The 19,357-nt window shown below is 39.6% G+C and overlaps 2 protein-coding genes and 1 pseudogene across 3 annotated transcripts in view; 2 read left to right on the top strand and 1 right to left on the bottom strand.

Annotated features, from left to right (window-relative positions):
* The window catches only part of LOC127229472 (histone H2B type 1-C/E/F/G/I), a 60,491-nt gene extending 48,946 nt beyond the window's left edge, over positions 1-11,545 (bottom strand). The window contains exons 1-2 of one of the 2 annotated variants that reach the window (XM_051194579.1): positions 11,136-11,545; positions 1,404-1,619 (exon numbers count right to left, since the gene is read on the bottom strand). In XM_051194579.1, coding sequence (XP_051050536.1) covers positions 11,150-11,530 — 381 coding nt within the window. In that variant the 5' untranslated portion in view covers positions 11,531-11,545 and the 3' untranslated portion in view covers positions 1,404-1,619; positions 11,136-11,149. Of the gene's footprint in view, positions 1-1,403; positions 1,620-11,135 lie in introns of those variants that run through there. The other variant, XM_051194580.1, reaches the window with a different exon arrangement.
* A 293-nt stretch (positions 11,546-11,838) lies between these two features.
* LOC127229466 (histone H2A type 1-B) lies at positions 11,839-12,232 on the top strand. The gene has a single exon (XM_051194573.1). The coding sequence runs from the start codon at positions 11,840-11,842 to the stop codon at positions 12,230-12,232; it is 393 nt and encodes a 130-aa protein (XP_051050530.1). The 5' UTR covers position 11,839.
* Positions 12,233-16,924: 4,692 nt separating this feature from the next.
* On the top strand, positions 16,925-18,352 carry LOC127229487 (protein UXT-like; annotated as a pseudogene).
* The last annotated feature ends 1,005 nt before the right edge of the window (positions 18,353-19,357 follow it).

Consider the following 19,357-nt stretch of genomic DNA (forward strand, 5'->3'; position numbering starts at 1 on the left):
AAAATCCATTAGGGATATTTTGTGAAGGTCCCTAAATGCTTGTATCAAAATTGAGCTGATAGTTCTCTGGTCCATGAGCCATCAGAAGTTCATGGAAATTAATAATTATGTTATAGTAATATATATCTAAGCTTTATATATTTTGCATAAACAACACCATTGCTGAAAAGGGTTGAGTGTATAAGGTTGGGACTCTTTCAGGAACCTTAGAATTTAAAAGGCAGTGTGGGAAAAAGTCGGCATCTGAAATATTTCTGAAGAAAAAGTATAAGGACAAGGCATCAAATTTCTGATTGCAAGATGATAAAATCTTTCCCCCTTCCTCCCTCCCTTCTTCCCTCTCCCTCATTTCCTCTCTGTCTCTGTTTGTCTCTCTCTCTCTCATCTATCTCTCTCTCACACACACACACAAACACACACACACACACACACACACACATTTTAGAAAACAAGAGTATCTTAATAAAGTACCTAAATTCATACATTTGATTCTAGTGTGTTTAATTTGGGAAAATTAAAAAAAAAAAAAAAAAAAAGCTACCAGTTGAAAGTCACAAGACTGATTTCTACCTTGCCAGTGCAGTGTGATCTTCCACTGTGAAAATAAGTGTGTCCCTCTGGGCACCCTATGGATTTGATATCAGTTTGGTTTCTCTGACCCTTGATCACCAACAGACTTTCTCTGCCATTAACTGTCAGTGCCATACAGGCATCAGGTAGAACTTTACAGACTGGCAGAGCATATTGTTCTGTTGTTTTAAAAGTAACATGGCACTGGCAAATATAATGAATTTTTGGGTTCTATAATTGAAAATCCAGAAAAAGTACTTGGATTCGTATTTTGCCTCAGGCAGCTAAAAATGATCGCAGATACACACACCCATCCAGGGTTGTTTTTTGTTTCACAGTGCAGCACTACGTAGCCTAGGCTGCCCTTCTACTCCCAATCTTTTTGTTTTAGCCTCCCCTGTCAGTCATAGGGTTAGAGGTGATCACCACCATACCTGCCTAGCTTTTTCTCTTCTTTCTTTTTATTTTCAAACAATACTGCTGGGGACTGAGCACAGGGCCTTGCACATGTCAGGCATGCACACTAGCTACATCCTTAGCCTCAGTTGGTTGACTTAAGTTTTTCTTCTTAAGAATAAAAATGGGAGGATTTATAAATGATTTGCATGCTCTATATTCTACAAAAATAGGGTCTCAAAGTAACTAAAAAGACAAAAGTAGTTACATAGCTAGTAATTCATTCATAAAAAGTTATACCCCCATAAATCACAATTTCTAACCATACTTAGCTAATTAAAATTACATACTTGTGAAGCATTTTTGCTTTACATGACATTTTTATTAATGTACATCATATATTCACATGCAAAATTTTAAAAGGTTTCTTTTGCTAGTAATTTTGCTAAGAATATTTTAATTTTCTACTTTCTTATCACAAATTTCTACAGTGAACATTTTTTTTATAGAATTTTTAGCCAGATGCTTATTAGTTGTTCCTCAAGTTTTGGAAATAAAGCCACTAATCTCCACCCATTTCCATTGTCCCATTTGTCAAATGAAACAACTTCCAGCACTGAAGAGTGGTAGAAAAGTCGTCTGGTCTACTCCTCCTGTAAAGAGACAGAAAGAGAAAGGTTAACTCACTCTGGCTATTCTGCAGATGCCTGCTGCTCTACCTGAAGGAAAATGACAATGGGGATTAACATATATTGGTTTTTCTGAGAGACTGGTAGTGCTCTGAGAAGCCTATAAATACCATTCAGTGCATTTAGTCATCACAACCACAGTATGCCATAACTATAGCTGCTCTCCTCCTGATTAGAGAAGATGGAATTCAGCAACAGAGACACTGTTTTCCCCAGGTGCTGACAGATGCTGGGCCTCTGCAGTAAAGCTGCTCCTTGTACTACTTGAGCCTGGTTTCACTAAAGAACTAATGGAATTGTCCAGTTAGTGCTTGAGAGTTCTGTTTGATGGAAGCCTTGAAGGGTAGGAATGACTCAGGAGAAAAAAAAGAAAGTGAGGGTTGTTCCCTAAGGGAAGGGGTGGCACTGCCCAGGTATGGGGATAGTATAAAGTGAGAGCCTTGGCATGAACAGGAGCTGTGGAGCTGTCTGTGTGTGCAGGACTGCAAGGGTCCTTGCATGACAAAAGTGGGAAGAAGTAGTGTTTGTTATTCCCACCGTGAGGCAGGCACTGAGTTTCCAGAAAACTTCATTCTCTCAAATGCTCATCTCTTGAGGCAGCTGTGGGAGAGGTCACTTCTACCTTCCTTTACAATAAAGGAAACTATCTAATGGAAAAGTGCCCCCCAAATGTTAAACCCATTTGAGGGGTGTTATAAAATGTTATATTTTTTCTCTTCCTCTTGAAAGTAAACAAAGGTATATCTTAAGGTATGCTTTCATCATGTCCAAGTCCAGTGCAAGAAATGTATACAGGGTTCACACAGCAAAGAATTCTCTCTAATACCTGTGGGCTGGCCCTTCCCGGATAGTGAGATCAACAACTAACTTATCCATGGAGTCCTCACCTAATACCTGTTGGAAACAGAAGCAAACATCCATAACTAAACACTGAGTCGAACTAGAACCCAGATGCAGATGGAGAGGACAAGGCCAGGTTACAGAAACACATAGAGACAGCTGACCTGAACAAGGAGGAGCTAAAGGGCCCCCAGACTGATAGCTGGGAATCCAGCAAGGGACTGACCCAGGCCCCCCTGAATATGGGTCTCAGCCAGAAGGACTGAGCAGTCTAAGGGACCTCAGACAGTGGAACCAGGATGTATCCCTGGTGCACAAAAGGACCTTGCTAACACATTCCCCATGGAGAGATAACTGCCTTAACCTAGAGACAGGAGAGAAGCCCTAGTCCCTACTTCACATGACCTGTCAGATCTACATGACCCCAACTGGATGGCATTCCCCTACATATGATATTGTGGTGGGGGGATGGCAGGGGAGGGTGGTCAGGGTGCATGAGAGAGGTCAGAGAGGGTAAAAGGAAGGGAGGGAAGGAGAGAGGGAACTGGGATCGACATGTAAAATAATAAATTAAATAAAAAAATAAGGATTTGCAATAATAAGGATAAGAGTTTGGATCTCAGCATCTACACAGCAAGCTGGACATTTCCACAAATGCCTCTAACCCCAGCTCTACATAGAGGCAGGGACAGAGAGATGGGTAGGGCTTTCTGGCTTCTAGCCTGGCCAAGGAGTCCCAAGATACAGGCTCAGTGAAGAGAGACCCTGCTAGAAGAGGACACCCAAGCCTTTCTTCTCTTAGCTTGTATGCACAGGCACGCACATCTTTGCACACACATACACACACACACACACACACACACACACACACACACACACACGAATAAATATAAACTAAAGGACTGTGCTGCAAAGAACCACAGCTCGCCTTTCAAGTTCACATTCATCTTTATACCTACTTCTCATCACACCAACAATTAAGGCAGTACAAACAATAGCAGGGAAATAAAGACATACATTCAGAATAGTACAAAGATAGAATTAATCAGTCTGTACTTGTTTTCTTTACTGGTTTAATCCCTCAAGCATTCCTCCAGCTAACATTGTATTGTCTGAGGATTAATTGAGTAAAACTCTTAGAACAGTGCCTCCCACACACTATGCTACATTTAAGCTACATTTAACCACTAATTATAGCAAGCATTTGCATCAGTGTTCCTAGATTTTATATTTGTGGCCATGCATAATCCCCCTTTCTCTGCTCTATTCCTTCCTTTTCTCCAGAATTTAGGTCATTCTGACATTTGTACAACTAGAATTTGATTAACCATTGCTTGCACTTTGTCTTCCCAGCTGTGGTTGAAGTCCCATGAGGTTGAGCACTTAGTCCTTTGCCCTTGAGACAGTCTCTGGAGTTAGATGGCTCCTTAGCAGTGAACCCACAGGGTAAGAGAAGAAAAGGCTCCTTCCTTAAATCACTCTAGCACTGAGGCTTCACCTACGCCACAGCAGATGCTGTTAACTGTGAAGCCATTGTAGGGTCCTTTTTAATAAAGAACAGAAGGGTAAATGTAGGAAGCAAAGCTTAAAGAAGGCATTGTGGACTCAGACTTGTAAAACACTCAGACTTTATTTTCTTCAAATGAAGAAAATTGACTGATGCCTGGTCACTCGGAGGATGTTGTCTGATAACCTGGGGGTCTTTTTTGCTATTCTATGGAGCCAGCCTTCCTGAATCCTCTGATATTCTGAGCATTGTTTAGGCACCAATCCTGAGTTTTGTGTGTCAGTAAACAGAACCTATCGTTATGAAAGAAGTCCCCAGTAGTTTGCATCCTCCATCAAAAAATCTATCCTTATGCTTATTCTAAATCCTCTTTAGACCCTTGCCCTGAGCATTGTTCATCAGTAAGTAGAACCCATTTAGATTGCAAACGTCTCAGGTTTGTTGCTACTTTGCTAGAAGTCTCTATGTAACTATGCCTAAAGCTTTGCTGTGGTAGTTGTCATGCGGAAACCTTTTTTTCCCAAAGTTTTACTGTACTTAAGTGTGTCCTAGCACCTGCTAAGATGGTACTGACTCAAGTTGCATTCTTTGTCTCTCAAAGATTGTATTCCCTGAGGCCATGATGCTTGCAGGGTCACCAACAGGTAATGGTGGAAAGAAGAGGAAGACCAAGAACCAGACATGTCTTTGCTCTCCTTCCATGGAACCTTGTTGATTTCCCACATGGGTGGGTGACTAGTTTCCATTTCTTCGTTTCCCTGGTAGTAGCTGGAGCTAACTGAAGACCATTAAAGGTGGGTTGAACAACATGTATCACTCCTAGGTTTGGTTACAATATGTCTGCTAGCCTGTGACGTCTGAAACCCAAGGGCATCCAAGGCACAAAGTAGAATGTCTATGGCACAAACTCTATCTCTTCCTCATGATCACACTTCTTATATTGGAGTAATAAGCATCTGCTCTTTCCCACTAAGCTTCAAGAGCGTGTAAATATAGCAGCAAGTACTGTTTACCTCAATTTGGTCTGATATTTATCGACAGAAACAAATTCAACAATTTCATCCAAAGCAACACAGATTCCCATTATTCCTTCGTAGCTAGACCTTAATGCCTAGTTCTAGTCAGTGATTACAAATTCTGTCCCCCACCAAACTCAAGCACCTTCAAGTTCCTGCACCTTAGCTGGCTTCCCAAAGAGTCCTAGACAGCTGGACCTCATAGCCAGCATTCTTGCTGGCTTATCCATATGCTCCTCTGCCCACAAACCTCATTTCCCAGCCTGCCATTGTTTGCTTCTCCAGGATGCTCAGGGTCCCTCAGATTAGCTCTTTTTCATCCGTCTTATGTTCCCTGTCCCACTTTCTGTTTTTGTTCACTTACATCTGCACTCATGGAGAACAGTATTTGAAGAGTAGACGAATTTTTAAAATTTATTGGAAAACTGGATCAGTTTTCATGTGTGTATGCCTACTGGGAAGTAGGCTGAGCTATCCACCCTAGGAATGTTGTAACTAAACCAGAGGACAGAGTTTACTGAGGTTACAGACAAGTAATGACAAGTCTGAATTGTACAATGTTGTACAGAACCATTGGAAAGGGGCAGTTTGGTTTTGATGCCCCCTAGGGAGAAAGTAGCCACACAGATGCCTGCAGAGAAGACACTTGGAGGAAGATACCTGGAAGGTGGGTGCTATCACAATTATCCTCAAGGTACAGGTGAAGATCCTGAGGCACAGAAATAATGGGTGACTTGCTTAAAAGTCTCCCCCTAAGCATGTGATGAGCTGCCTGAGAATTAAGTTTCAACCCCAGAGGCCTCCCCTTTTTCAACATGGAACAGTGCTTTGCCACAGTTTTACTGGTATGGGGCAGTTCAGGATTCCTCATTTGTTGTTTCATTCAGTCCTCATCCCATCTTTCTGAGTGGATTATTATTTTACTGTGCAAGGTCAGTGCGGTGGCATTTGTCAATAGCTCAAGGACAGTCAGTTAATTATTAGCAGACATTTCTTTTTGTGTTGACTACAGGCACAAACCACCTCCCATACCCCCAGCAGATTTTATATTATATGAGTCCTGAAAATTGAACTTTGGTTTTCATATAATACAGCAAGCTCCTTATTGGTGGAATTATTTCCTCAGTCAATGCTCTCTTCAAAAATAATTTTTAAAGAATCAATTACAAGTAGATAGTTCCTGGAAACTGGAATACGATCAATTATTTTAGTATCCTAACCTTCTTTGCAAGAGGGAGGGTAATTGCTTGTTACCAAGAAATAGATGAGAAAACCCCCAAAATAAGTTTTGGGTCTAAAACTCATCCTGCCAAATTTATTATTGTGAACTTAAAACTTTATCGCTGTTTAATAAGGATCAGGATAAACAATTAGGCCAAACAGATGTTTATTCAGGGAGAAGTAACTCACAACATAGACAGATGAACACTAACAAGTTCCTGCTTCCAAGAATTCCTCCGGAAGTCCTCCTGTCCCCATGTAGCTTGCTTGCAAGAGAGCCCTCTCCTGTGCCTCCTCCAGTTCCTCAAGTCACTTCCGCCCCTGGCTCCACCCCCAATGGGTGTGGTCAGTGCCACAGAAGGAAACTAAGTGAATATCCCAATACAAAACTTGAATTTAAGAGTGGTAAATAACTTATCTTTACATTAAAATATGAGGATAAATCCCAGCTACATAAAAAGTAAACAGGGACAGACTCACTTTAGAGTCTTGTGTACTAAACTGAATTACTATATTACTTAAGACTACCTACCAACTTCCATAAAACAGAAAGTAGACATAATCGTTATCTTATATCCTTATTTGTTTTCCTCTATAGCTAGGGAACTTGGTAGAAATTAAAGACAGCCCTTAAACAAAGCAAACAATTATGTTTCCTTATATATACACAAACAAGCCCCATTCCCAAACCTGTCTGGACCTCTAGGGCTATGGTGTATCTCTACTACCTTTGAGTCCTACAAATTTAAAGTAGCAAAGGTTGGTGCCATCCTATATTGGAAGAATAGTGTTTTCTAATTTGTTATAACCTGTATTAACAATAGGAGAGTTGCACAGAACAAACTGCCGGATCAGAGGTGCTACAGTCAGCAATGGAGATCATGGAATACAGCCCAGAGGATTGCAAACCTACTCTGGGTGCATCCTGGAGAGGTAAAGCTTCCAGGAGCATTGTTTCCAGAATTCCCCTTGCTTCTGCTATGCTTCCTACTGTTTGGTGCTTTCCCAGTCCTACTGTATTTGGCATGGTGTGTTTACTATATGAAGGGATTCCACTGCATCTAATATAGTGCGATTGTTTCCTGGGGTAATCCCACTCCCCAATGGGCAATTTATTTGCAGATCATAACAAAGATGATTTTTATAAGAGTAATGATGGTTAGAGCTATGTCCTAATTGGACTTTCTGAGTTAGCCTAAAATATACAGGTGATTAAAACAGTACAGATCATTAAGGAAATTGTTTAGGTTATTCTGCCAATTGCTCCACTAAGAGATACCAAAAAGGACAAAAATAGGCTAGAAAACACCTTCCTCTTTGTTAGATATGAGATTTGCAGAAGACAGAAAATAAGAACAGGGAAGTTTCATACATTATAGATCCATATAGAATTCTGCCTGGGGAAAAACAGGCTGATGATTAAAGAAACAATTATGTCCCTATGCCCAAGGTTGGGCCTGAGTTCCTTGGTCATGTAACTTACTGAAGAAGATGTTTAGCTGACCACTCACATAAAGTTTCTCTATCATAGAAAATAGAAATCTGCTACAATAAAACCACAAATAGCTGCCTGCCATTACAAAAGGAACTGGCTGAAATATACTTAGTTTGTTTAAAACTTTGTTAATCAATAATAAGAGAATTATTGCTATGGGGTGAAGATTTTATAGTGGGGAAATTAATACAAAGAAAAATGTTTAACTACCTGTGAGCTTCTATGGGAAACATGTAACTTGTGATCTTAATATGATTTCTTATATAGATTTTAATTTTTTTTCAATATGTGACTTATAGTTATGAGGTAATCTTTTCTTCCATTAAAATCTTTGTCTTACGTGGTATAAAAGGGATAACAAGAAATAGGAGAAGGAAAGATATAGAAGGAAAAACATCAGGAAAGGAATAGAAGGGAACCATCAGGAAAGAAATAAAGGACAATATTAGGAAAGAGATAGAAGGAGAACAACTGGGAAGAAGAAGGGAAGCATCAGGGTAGGAAAACAAAACAGAGAAAGAATAGAAAAAGAACATCCAGCAGGGAGGAAAACAAAATGAAGAATTAAACTTTGGCCCTATGTGTCTGTGTGACTGTAGCTTGCCTTAGTCCACATCTCCTCTTGAGTTTCTGTGACCTAGATAAGAGCTTGCTGGGGGCTAGGCCCCTCTGCAGCAGCAAGCATTTCAATGTCTTGGATTCTGTAACTTCTAAGTTAAATATTATATAGTATCCAATGATGAAGTACTAATTTGATTTAATAGTCACCTAAATTCATTCTTAATGTAATTATTTCCTTGGAACTCAATTTTCAATCTGACATGTTGGATCCTTATCACTTATTATATAAACTTTTTTCTATTTAAAAATTTACTTTATGATTTCATTTAGTTCAATATAAGTTAAATTTTTTTATAATTAAAAGTAATTTTATTCAACTAAATAAGTCTAGTGGGAAAATTTGGTAAATTTAAGGTAGTCTTTTCTTTATAAAATAAGCCCTAGATTTCTGTAAACTAGATTATCATAACACTTTTACATTATGATAAAAGATCCATCTAAACACAATTAAGCCAAAATTCTAACTATGAAGTAAATTAAAAAAAAAAAGTGCAAATGCAATTATGTATGTGAAGTCACACCTTAATTTAAAGCCTAAGAATGGAATAATTTGCAATAATAAAGAGTTTTTAATTAAAGTTGATGTTTTAAAACTGTATATGAACCAATTAATATTTAAATTACATTGTAATCTACTCATTCCCTCCTGACATAGACAATGTGCTAAAAGTTACTTGCACTCCTAATAGGAAACATTCACAGCAGTTGTACAAGTTAGGAGTTAGGCAGAATAAAAGGGAGGACTGGTGGTTGGTTGGTGAAGGAAGATACAGGTATCTACTGAAGTATTCTGATTAAAGAAACAAAGGTATCTATTTTAAGTCAAAGATCCTGTGGGGAGCAGGAACAGGAGTATTTCAGGTTAGGAGTACTCTTTCAAATCTGGTCCTCTTTCAAATTTGGTAGAAATTCCACTGCTATGCCATATCCCTTATAATAAACTCACTAAGTAATACTGTTTTACATAGTAGAAGCAACCTTTGTGCCTAAGCTGGCATGTTTATGTTGTTTCTCACTCCCCTCTGAAGCCTTGCAATTAACCCCTTCTGCCAATAATACTGCCTGCATTTGACAAGCAGGCACAGAATTACCAAATCATAGATTTCAGAGATTCTAAGACAGCACACTGTTTCACTGATTTCTTCTTGTCAGGAACTGTCTCGTTTGGGTTTATACTCTATTAAAATTCAAATTATTACTGGAGGCAGCTACTTTATATTTATATTCTCTTTCACACAGGCATGCTATTTTTGAGCAAACCGGAAACCATCTGAACTCATACAAGCACTACACATCACAACACACACACACACACACACACACACACACACACACACACACACACACACAGTAGCACACAACGTTTTTAAGATTAAAAAAAAAAAAGTGACACAAAGAAACAAAATGAATCTCACCAAAGGAGAGATCCAAAATCACCAACTCCGAACTGTTGTCAAATGCAGAGTATCAAATCCCTCCAACCCCGGAAACCATTTATACCCTTTTGAGCCAGATTTGTGGTCCTTTGACACCAATTTATCCAAATGAGAACCAGAAAAGTCAGGAGAGTTGTGCAAGAACAAAGCTACAGCATGAAGGGGCATACAAAAGCTCCAGAAGGCTGAGGGGGTCCCCACACGACTGGCTTAAAATGTAGACATAAAGTATCTAGCACAGCTTCTAGAAATAAATGATGTGGGTGGGGGGGGGGGTGATTAGTATAGCTGACTTGTATCAGGGAAGAGGGCAAACTACACAACTGTTTTCTTTGAAACGGCACGACAGTTTATAAAAGAAATGGGTTTCGATCAAGGAAGCACAGTGCTTTTAATCACAGCCAATACTTACACGGCCAGAAATCTTCAGTGGGCGGTTAGGGTGTGGAATTGACATTAGTCCTTCATATGGACAAGCCGAGGAATTAAAAAAAAAAAAAAATCCTCTGAGGACTCTGAAGTATTATGGATTAAATCAGCTTTCACAGCCAAGGCTTTCATTTAGGCATTTCTTCCTCAAGTCTTAGGCTTCCTTCCACTTTACCCCGCCCCCCACTGGCCGTTTTGGTTCTTCCCCTCACTCCTTTATGCGTTCATGTCACTGTGAAAATGAATATAGCCTGGCCAAAGTGCTGTAATATGTGACAAATGTCTATATCTGCGTTTGAACAATTCAGTGTTCCATTTCTAACCACAACCTCAGGTCGGCGATTGTCCGTGTCGGAGAGATTGTTTGATGCCAGACCACATATTATACCCTATTAAGCTAAGATGCTGAGGGTCTTAGGTTAAGTAAAACTGTAATCTGATGTATGTTGTTAGATCTACAAATATGAAAACGCTGTCTTTTGAAACCGGCTCTTCCTGTTTAGAAGAGCCTATTTCAAAATGAAAGCAAACCTGAAGGCAGTTCTTCCCAAAACAAGCCATTCAGAACCAGTGTTTTTAAAGACATATTCCCCGCCCCAATGGTCAAAGGGCGGGGGATATGTCTATTTACTGTCTCCCTAATCGGTCACCCTTGTTCAAGAACTATGTTCCTTCTGGTGGACTGAAAACGGAAATGACGTTCACTACAAGGCTCTGAAAGTGAACCCCATACTAAACATTTCTCAAAATACAGCTAACAAAGCAACTGTAGCTAAGAAATAACAGAAATTAAAACTGGCGGATTAAATGAGAGATTCCATAACCTTAATAAATTGAACGCAGTGTTTGACCACAACTCTTTTTGAAAAGGTGGGTGGCTCTGAAAAGAGCCTTTGGAATTCATAATAGGCTTACTTGGGACGTTCATTTCACTTGGAGCTGGTGTACTTGGTGACAGCCTTGGTGCCCTCGGACACGGCGTGCTTGGCCAGCTCCCCGGGCAGCAGCAGGCGCACGGCCGTCTGGATCTCCCGGGACGTGATGGTCGAGCGCTTGTTGTAATGCGCCAGGCGGGAAGCCTCGCCGGCGATGCGCTCGAAGATGTCGTTGACGAACGAGTTCATGATGCCCATGGCCTTGGAGGAGATGCCCGTGTCCGGGTGCACCTGCTTCAGCACCTTGTACACATACACCGAGTAGCTCTCCTTGCGGCTGCGCTTGCGCTTCTTGCCGTCCTTCTTCTGCGCCTTGGTCACGGCCTTCTTGGAGCCCTTCTTCGGGGCAGGGGCGGACTTTGCGGGCTCAGGCATCTTAAATCTCTAAACACCGGAAACACAATGTGGGGTGGAATTGGACTTCTCCTACTTATAGGGCATTTATGCTAATGAGGGATTTCGAATGAATCTTAGCTAATTGGAAGAAGGAAAAACGGTGACTTCGTGGGTGGGAGTATGCAAATGAGGATGTGAAACCCAGCCTTTTTATTGGCTGTATCTCTGAGCCAATTGTATCCAATCAAGTAGTTGCTTTTACTATCCAGGAACCGACTATAAAAGGAGCCATATCTTAGGAGGCTTAGGACTTTAGTGCTTTTTTGCTTTACCTTGTATATCTTTACCATGTCTGGACGCGGTAAACAAGGCGGAAAGGCTCGCGCCAAGGCCAAGACCCGCTCCTCCCGGGCCGGCCTTCAGTTCCCCGTGGGCCGTGTGCACCGCCTCCTCCGCAAGGGCAACTACTCGGAGCGGGTGGGCGCCGGCGCCCCGGTGTATCTGGCAGCGGTGCTAGAGTACCTGACTGCCGAGATCCTGGAGCTGGCCGGCAACGCGGCCCGCGACAACAAGAAGACTCGCATCATCCCGCGCCACCTGCAGCTGGCCATCCGCAACGATGAGGAGCTCAACAAACTGCTGGGCCGTGTGACGATCGCGCAGGGCGGGGTCCTGCCCAACATTCAGGCGGTACTGCTGCCCAAGAAGACTGAGAGCCACCACAAGGCCAAGGGAAAGTAATTTGACGACCGAAACTTCCGAACCCAAAGGCTCTTTTCAGAGCCCCCACTGTTTCAGAGAAAGAGTTGAACCAAATAGAATAATGAAAGTCTTCCCTCAACTTAGTCTTCTTGCAGGCTTTAGCTAGGAAAAATCATTTGAGATTTAAGTTTATTGGCCACCTAGAACGTTACTGGACAAGTAAGGAAATGAGTTCTGGCCAGTATAAGCAGAATAACCTGTCAGTGTAAACTGTCAGAAGGTTGTTTTAAGTTGATACTATTGACCCAAGGCATCAAGAGATTGCAATGGATATTAAATAGATCCCTTAATTTGCAAATGAAAGTTGGGGCCCCTAGTTTCCCAAAATCAATGGAAATGGAGATTATGTGGAACCTAACCAACTCATCAACTTTTTCTTCAGGATAGCAAGACTTGGACATTGAATCAGAATTGAGGGTCAGTAAAACAGTGAACAAGGATGGTGTGTGCCTTCACTAGACAGACTGACCAAACTGAAGCATTGAGGTGAGACAATTAAGTTCCTACAATTCAAGTCCACATGTGAAGTAGAAGTGTTGTGGATTTGTTTTTGTTTTTTCTTTTTTCTTTTCTCCAGTCAGGGTTTCTCTGTGTAGTCCTGATTGGAACTCACTTTGTAGACCAGGCTGGCCTCAGAGGTCTGCCTGTCCCTACCTTCCCTCTACCTTCCAAGTGCTGGGATTAAAGGTGTGGGTGTCCTGCCCAAGTTTAGTCTTGTATTTCTTAATCCAAGCAGAAAATGGTCCTTGCAGTCTTGAGATACTGACTGATGTCTGAGGACACAGGCAGCCCCTGCTCGTTCCCCAGCAGGCAGAAAGAAAAATAATTGGGCACCCAGAAACTTGGAAGACAGGCAGGAGAAAAACCTTGACTTCGGTAAGAATTTTCTGTCTACAGCCATACTACCCTAAGTGCCCCTAATTTCAGAAGCTAAGCAGGGTGGTGTCTAGTTAGTACTTGGATGTGAGACCACGTGGAGTTACCTGTGCTCAAGGAAAAAAAAAAAAAAAAAAAACAAAAAACAAACAACAAAAAAAAATTGTTTGGCTTTGAGTGGAATAGCTCTCACGAAACCCAAGCTGAGTCCTTGCTACATAACCAAGGCTGGTTTGAAGTCCTGAGTTTACTGCCACCATTTCTCAAATGTTAGGAATGCATGTGTGTGTCAACATGTCATGCTGGGGATGAATAGCTTTGTTTATGCAGTCTCCTATGACCATGGCTGACCTCAAACTTGCTAGGTAGCTGAGAAACCTTGAATTTCTGGTCCCCTTAACTCAAGCTCCTTAGTGCTGGAACTACAACTGAGCATCACATGCCTGCTTCCAAGATGGTCAGAAAGTTCTCTCTCACAAGCAACTGGGCTTGGAAAGCCTGGCCTCACTGTGCATAGCATACTGTGAGGTGAGGCATGCAGCTCACTGTCCCTTCAGATTTGAGAACCTGGATCCATGGGTCCCACTTATTTCGTATAAACATTAGAATCATTTTTATTTCCTTGCCAAGTTCCCTTTGAACACAAATTCCCCAGGAGTGAAACCTTCAGGTTGTGCTTAAGTCCTCCCTGCCTCAATATTTCTGTATCTTTCTGTATCTTTGCTATGAAAAAATACAAGCTCTGAGGTGTGTGCCCTGAGATGAAAACAGCAGGGCTGGGTCAAAAATGGCTGAAACACCACATGCATTCCACCCATATTTATTCCTGTAAGCCAACAATCAAAAGCAAGCTTCATTGCAATTATGGTTGCTTTGATGAAGAACAGAGGGATCAAGTTGAAAGAAGTTAACTAAGTCTCCAGGCTTAGAAAGCTATCACTCCAAATGCTTATTCTATAACCATCCTTGTCTAAGAGATTATTATGAAAAAATTACATAGTACAAAATAATGGGTGAACTTTGCTATATAGAGGAGTATATAACAACAACAACAAAAGTTAGTGGCATCCTAAACTCTGTGAAGAACGTAAAGTTCCCCACAATCTGTATAAAGGGGCAGGGGCTAAAACTTGACATGTGTAGACATACTGAACCCTCAGTGGGGCCAGCATTGCTTTTACTCCGTGTAGAAAAAGCAAAACAAAGAGTTGACATTTTGGGAGGATGGTTTTCAGTAGCTATAGGACCTGTTTCCTTCCCTGTGATGAGTTAGGGAACAAGAGAGAGAAAGCTTAAGATTTGAATTCTTTGTTCCAAGTTCTCAAAACAATGCTTGTATCTGAACATTTGCTAGTGAATGGATACATCATAAACATTGTTAACATTTTTATTTTCATTTTCTGCAACACCATGAGGTCAAGTCCTCAACTTGTTAAATTGTAAATATTCAGCTTGAACATTACAAATAGTCACTTGATAAAAAGACACTGAGAAACAGTTGAATTGAAAGCATCAGAGACTGAGCAAGCCAGAAAGTATTCATTCTAGAGGGTCAGTTTACTACCAGAGAAGACAATAAAAACACACCAAACTAAGCACTATCAATAGATAGTGCTTTCCAATGATCTGGTTGTGCTGGGTGCTTGAGAAATATAAGAATGACAGTAGTACAGCTCTGACTGGGGAAGGGCAGCCAAGAACAGGCTACCAAGCACAGAGCATCCCATACAGCTCTGTCCCAGCTCATTGTGCTTTGACTTCTGTTTCTCATTGTCACTATTTATAACTCAGAATCCCGCTTGTTGCAGGACAGAATTCTCTAGAGCACTAAATACCTGGCAGCTTCAACTGGTTTTCCAGCCTTGAGAAGATCTTCACTAGTTTTGTCTGGGGAAGTCTCAATACTGGAGCACATTGATAAAAATTATCCCCGCTGGCTTCCTACTTGGGGAAGGTACTTGAACACCAGAGACATTTATCATAGGGCTTTACTGAGACATAAGACTGAGATGAGATGAAGTCATCATTTGAGTTTTGGGATATATATATATATATATATGTATATATATATATATATATATATATATCCAGAACAAAAGTAAAGCAAAAAGTATCAACAATTGCTCTATCCCTTTACATTTCCAAATAATCTGTGGACAGTAATATCTTTTCCGTTGCTGCTATTGCCACTAATTTTGTGAGGTTTTTTTTCCCCTTGTATTCATTTAAAGCACTGTAATTTACAATTATAAATATATCTGTATTTTAAATATACATAGGTGATTTTCTTAAAGTTTATCACCTGATGATCCTAAATTGTAGTTATTCACCTTTATATTCATTCCTTTTAAATATTAAGTATAACACAAATGTATGAAAAGGTTATCAGGAAGTTAACTGAATATTGTCCACTCACACTGGAACTAATGATGGTTCATAACTAGCAAAAGATTCTCTCCTTCATTTTTGTCCCTGCTTTGAACCAAAGCAAGAAAGATTAACATCGTGATGGTATCTACTAAAGACATTAATCACTTGTATTTACACTTAGGAACTATTAATAATAAATCAATCTCTGTTTTTAAATAGCAAGTACATAGAACTATTGTGCCATTCAGAGGAACTAGAACATGACATAAAGACTTAAAAATAAGCTGAGTTGTCAAACAGTAGCATATTTTCTTTGTTCCCTGTGACATGTGAGAACTTTAGTAGTAGTTTGACAATGATGAGGGAATCTATATTTTGTAGAATTTAGAACTTATTCACATTACTGATTGTTGAGGCTCTTTCTGCAAGAAACAAGAATACTCATTGTAGACTTACTATCAGGCTTGTCAAGGCTTAACCCTTTCCATACCGACCACTGTTCTTTCTTTTCTGACCACCTTAGAAACACTGATTGAATAGTTGTGTTATTGTTGTTGTTGTTGTTTTGTTTTACTTTTTGGTGGAGTGGGGTAGGGGTGATATGACACCCCTTACCTTAAATGAATTATGGGATAGTTTATTCTAGAGTCAAATTTGAGTGAGCATGGCCTAAGAACACAAATTGAGGTTGCCCCATATTTCACATTCACTTATAAGCATTTTCTTGATGTTTTATAGCTTTACAAAACAAAGAAAGACTTAATTCCTAGACTGATGGGGTAGTTACAAGATCAGGAGAGCTTTTCTGTAATTCAGATGTTATTTGATGACAGGCTTAGCATTTGGACAAATGAAAGTTAGTTGTCTACTAAGTTAATATATTTCAATTTTTTTATATACTAGTCACATGGTGCTAGTTCAGACACCAAAGTAGGCAAGGAGTAGCTACTCAGGAGGCCACGGTTAGCCCAAGATGAGAGATTGGCTAGAGTGAAAACATTCTGACTTCTCCCTATGACTTCAGTTCTAATTAGTCAACCAATCTTCCCAGACATAGCTTCTTTCTAGAAATTCTCATTTGTCCCTTTGTCCAAGTATCACAGAATCACATTTTGTGCATGCTGGAGGCTGCATGTTATTTAGTAATGTTATAAGGTCTCTTGTAGCAAGTTCATTCCTAGGATCTATATAGATAAGGCTAAGTAGAGGGCAGGACAAGTCTTCAGGAGAGAACATCTTGTAAAAGGAACTCCTAGATCATAATGAAACTATTAGCCATCATGATCTTGATCTTTCTTTTTCTTCTTTTTCCTTTCCTATGGGTAGGCCATCTGCATCTGACATAACATTTACATGTGACATATAATAGGGATTATGTTACCTAAAGTTAAAATAATCAAGAACATGGTTTGACCTAATGGAGTGATGAAGGAAACAAGTATTTAATACAACAAAAATGTACATATCTTTTAAACTGGACTAGCTATATGTTTTCCCCTGTATTGACAGTTATCTGTACCCTATGAGTGATCCTACTGACATTTAAATGGGTAGAAATGGGACTCTGGAAGGAGTCTCTGTAATGATGTCCTTTTTTTCTTTTTAATTAGTAAAATACAAATATTATTTCATTGTTTTTAATCCTGACTGTTATAGTACATCTTAGATATTAATTTAGTCAAGAAATGTCAGTACTTAAGGTATGAAAAGTTATGAACGCTGCTATTAGAAATTGATGGCTTTTGTGTAATTTGAACAAGAGGAGTTAGCCCAATTCTAGCTAGAGTCAAAGGATTTAAAGTTTAAATAAAACCTAGATTTTTTTTTGTTTTGTTTTTGTTTTTCAAATTATACTGAATTGTAGGGCCCAGCATGGACCCCTGAGGCACCTTGAGCAAGCCTGAGCTGTTGGCTGGAACATTTTGCAGTTTCAGCTGGAACATCTTGCACCAAAGCTATTCTTGGTACTCTTCTTGATTTGCTAACATAAATCTTCTGGGAAGAAACTAAGCTCTAGAAATTGCATGCTTGGCTCTTGATTGTTTTCTACTGTGCTGTGAGTCAGTATGTAAACCCTCACCCTCCCTCAATAAATGGTATTCAGCATTCCGACATTGCTGCTGAACAAATGACCTGCTGTCTTGTCTCTTATTTCAATCTCTGGGCCTTCAACAGATTAGTGGAAGAGATTGTAGTGTGGGCACTACACTGAATAATGAATGATTCTAAACATACACACACGCAAACACACACACACACAAGACACTGTAAACACTTGAATTTTTTAAACATAAAAACTGGTTTTGAGATACTAACCTTAGGTGGCTCTAAGGAAGCCCATCATGGCGACACCCCCCCAAACAGCGGGCCTTGGATACTGTAAAAGAGAAAGTGCTGCGTTACGAGGTCTTTATCGGTGACATACTGCAGCGAGACTTGCAAAAGGTGCTGGATCATCGAGACAAGGTATATGAACAGCTGTCTGTATACCTTCAACTGAGAAATGTCATTGAACGACTCCAGGAAACTAATCACTTGGAGTTATATATGCAGGTGGATTTGGGCTGTAACTTCTTCGTTGACACAATGCCCAAATACTTCCCGCATCTATGTGGCCCTGGGATATTGTTTTTTCCTGGACTTGACACTGGCTGAAGCTCTCAAGTTCATTGACCGAAAGACTTCTCTCCTCACAGAGCTCAGCGACAGCCTCACCAAGGACTCCATGAATATCAAGGCCCATATCCACATGATGTTAGAGGGACTTAGAGAACTACAAGGCCTGCAAAATTTCCCAGAGCCATCTCCCCATTGACTGCTTCATCCCATCTAATATTAAAGAGCCTGAATGCCTTGGGAAAAAAAAAAGAAAGAAAGAAAACTGGTTTTGATGAAGGCGTGTGTTGGGACAAGCAAATGATCATAATAAGAAAAAAAAATCCTGATTAATGAAAAGAAATAATATCATCATTGTAGCACCATTAAAAACAAAATTAGTATCACTTTATCACTTAGAACTATACCACATAGCATATTAAATACAAACAATTTAAAGACTTTAATTATAAAGTATTTAAGAAACATAAAACTGAGAAAAATGTGTAGTTAGTTGGGGTACTCATTGACATTGAAGATGAGTATTTATAGTCAGCATTTCTCAAGTATCCATGGAAGTGTTCTCAGACTATATGAGAAAGTTCACCTTGAATTTTAATGGTCCAGGAGAGAGTGAGAAGTTCTCAGATACAGTCCTGATCACTTAATCAGAAAGGAGGCTTTTACAGTATGTCTTCTTTCTGTTAGTTGCTGTGTTTATCCTTTGAGAATGACTCTGTAACAATTAGAATTTCAGTTATTACATTTAAAAGTATTCCACAATATTATTTATTGTTTACCTAAAAGAGCAAATTTTGTAAAGATTTAAATATTTGTCTATTAAAGTGAGTTCCACAATAAGTATACAATTCAGTGGAAATGTTCCAAATAGGCATAACTCTCCAAACATAATTTATCCTATTGTTAAAGCAATGACAAACAGGCAAGCATACAAAATTAAAATCTAATGCATATTTTAAATGTCCTTTTAGTGAAAGGATGAAACAAAACTGTTGTTTTAAAGATTTTTCTTTGGTGAACATTACTATGAATAGATCAATACTTAAGAAAAGTGAATTTTGATCATAAAAAGTTTTACAAATTTTTTATTATATTCATCTTAGTTACAATCACTTCCATTTTTACAATCTTTTCATAGCATGTTAACTTTAACATTGCTACAAATTATTACAAAACTCAGAAAACAATGTTTATGAGGTAATTTTAAGTGAAAGCTCGAAATCTGTATTTAAAGTCCTGAAA

The sequence above is a fragment of the Phodopus roborovskii genome, unplaced genomic scaffold (assembly GCF_943737965.1).
Source record: "Phodopus roborovskii unplaced genomic scaffold, PHOROB, whole genome shotgun sequence".
Classification (NCBI taxonomy): Eukaryota; Metazoa; Chordata; class Mammalia; order Rodentia; family Cricetidae; genus Phodopus; species Phodopus roborovskii.

Excerpts from the sequence above, each read along its gene's own strand:
- LOC127229466 (XM_051194573.1), top strand. The coding sequence starts at position 11,840 with ATGTCTGGACGCGGTAAACAAGGCGGAAAGGCTCGCGCCAAGGCCAAG.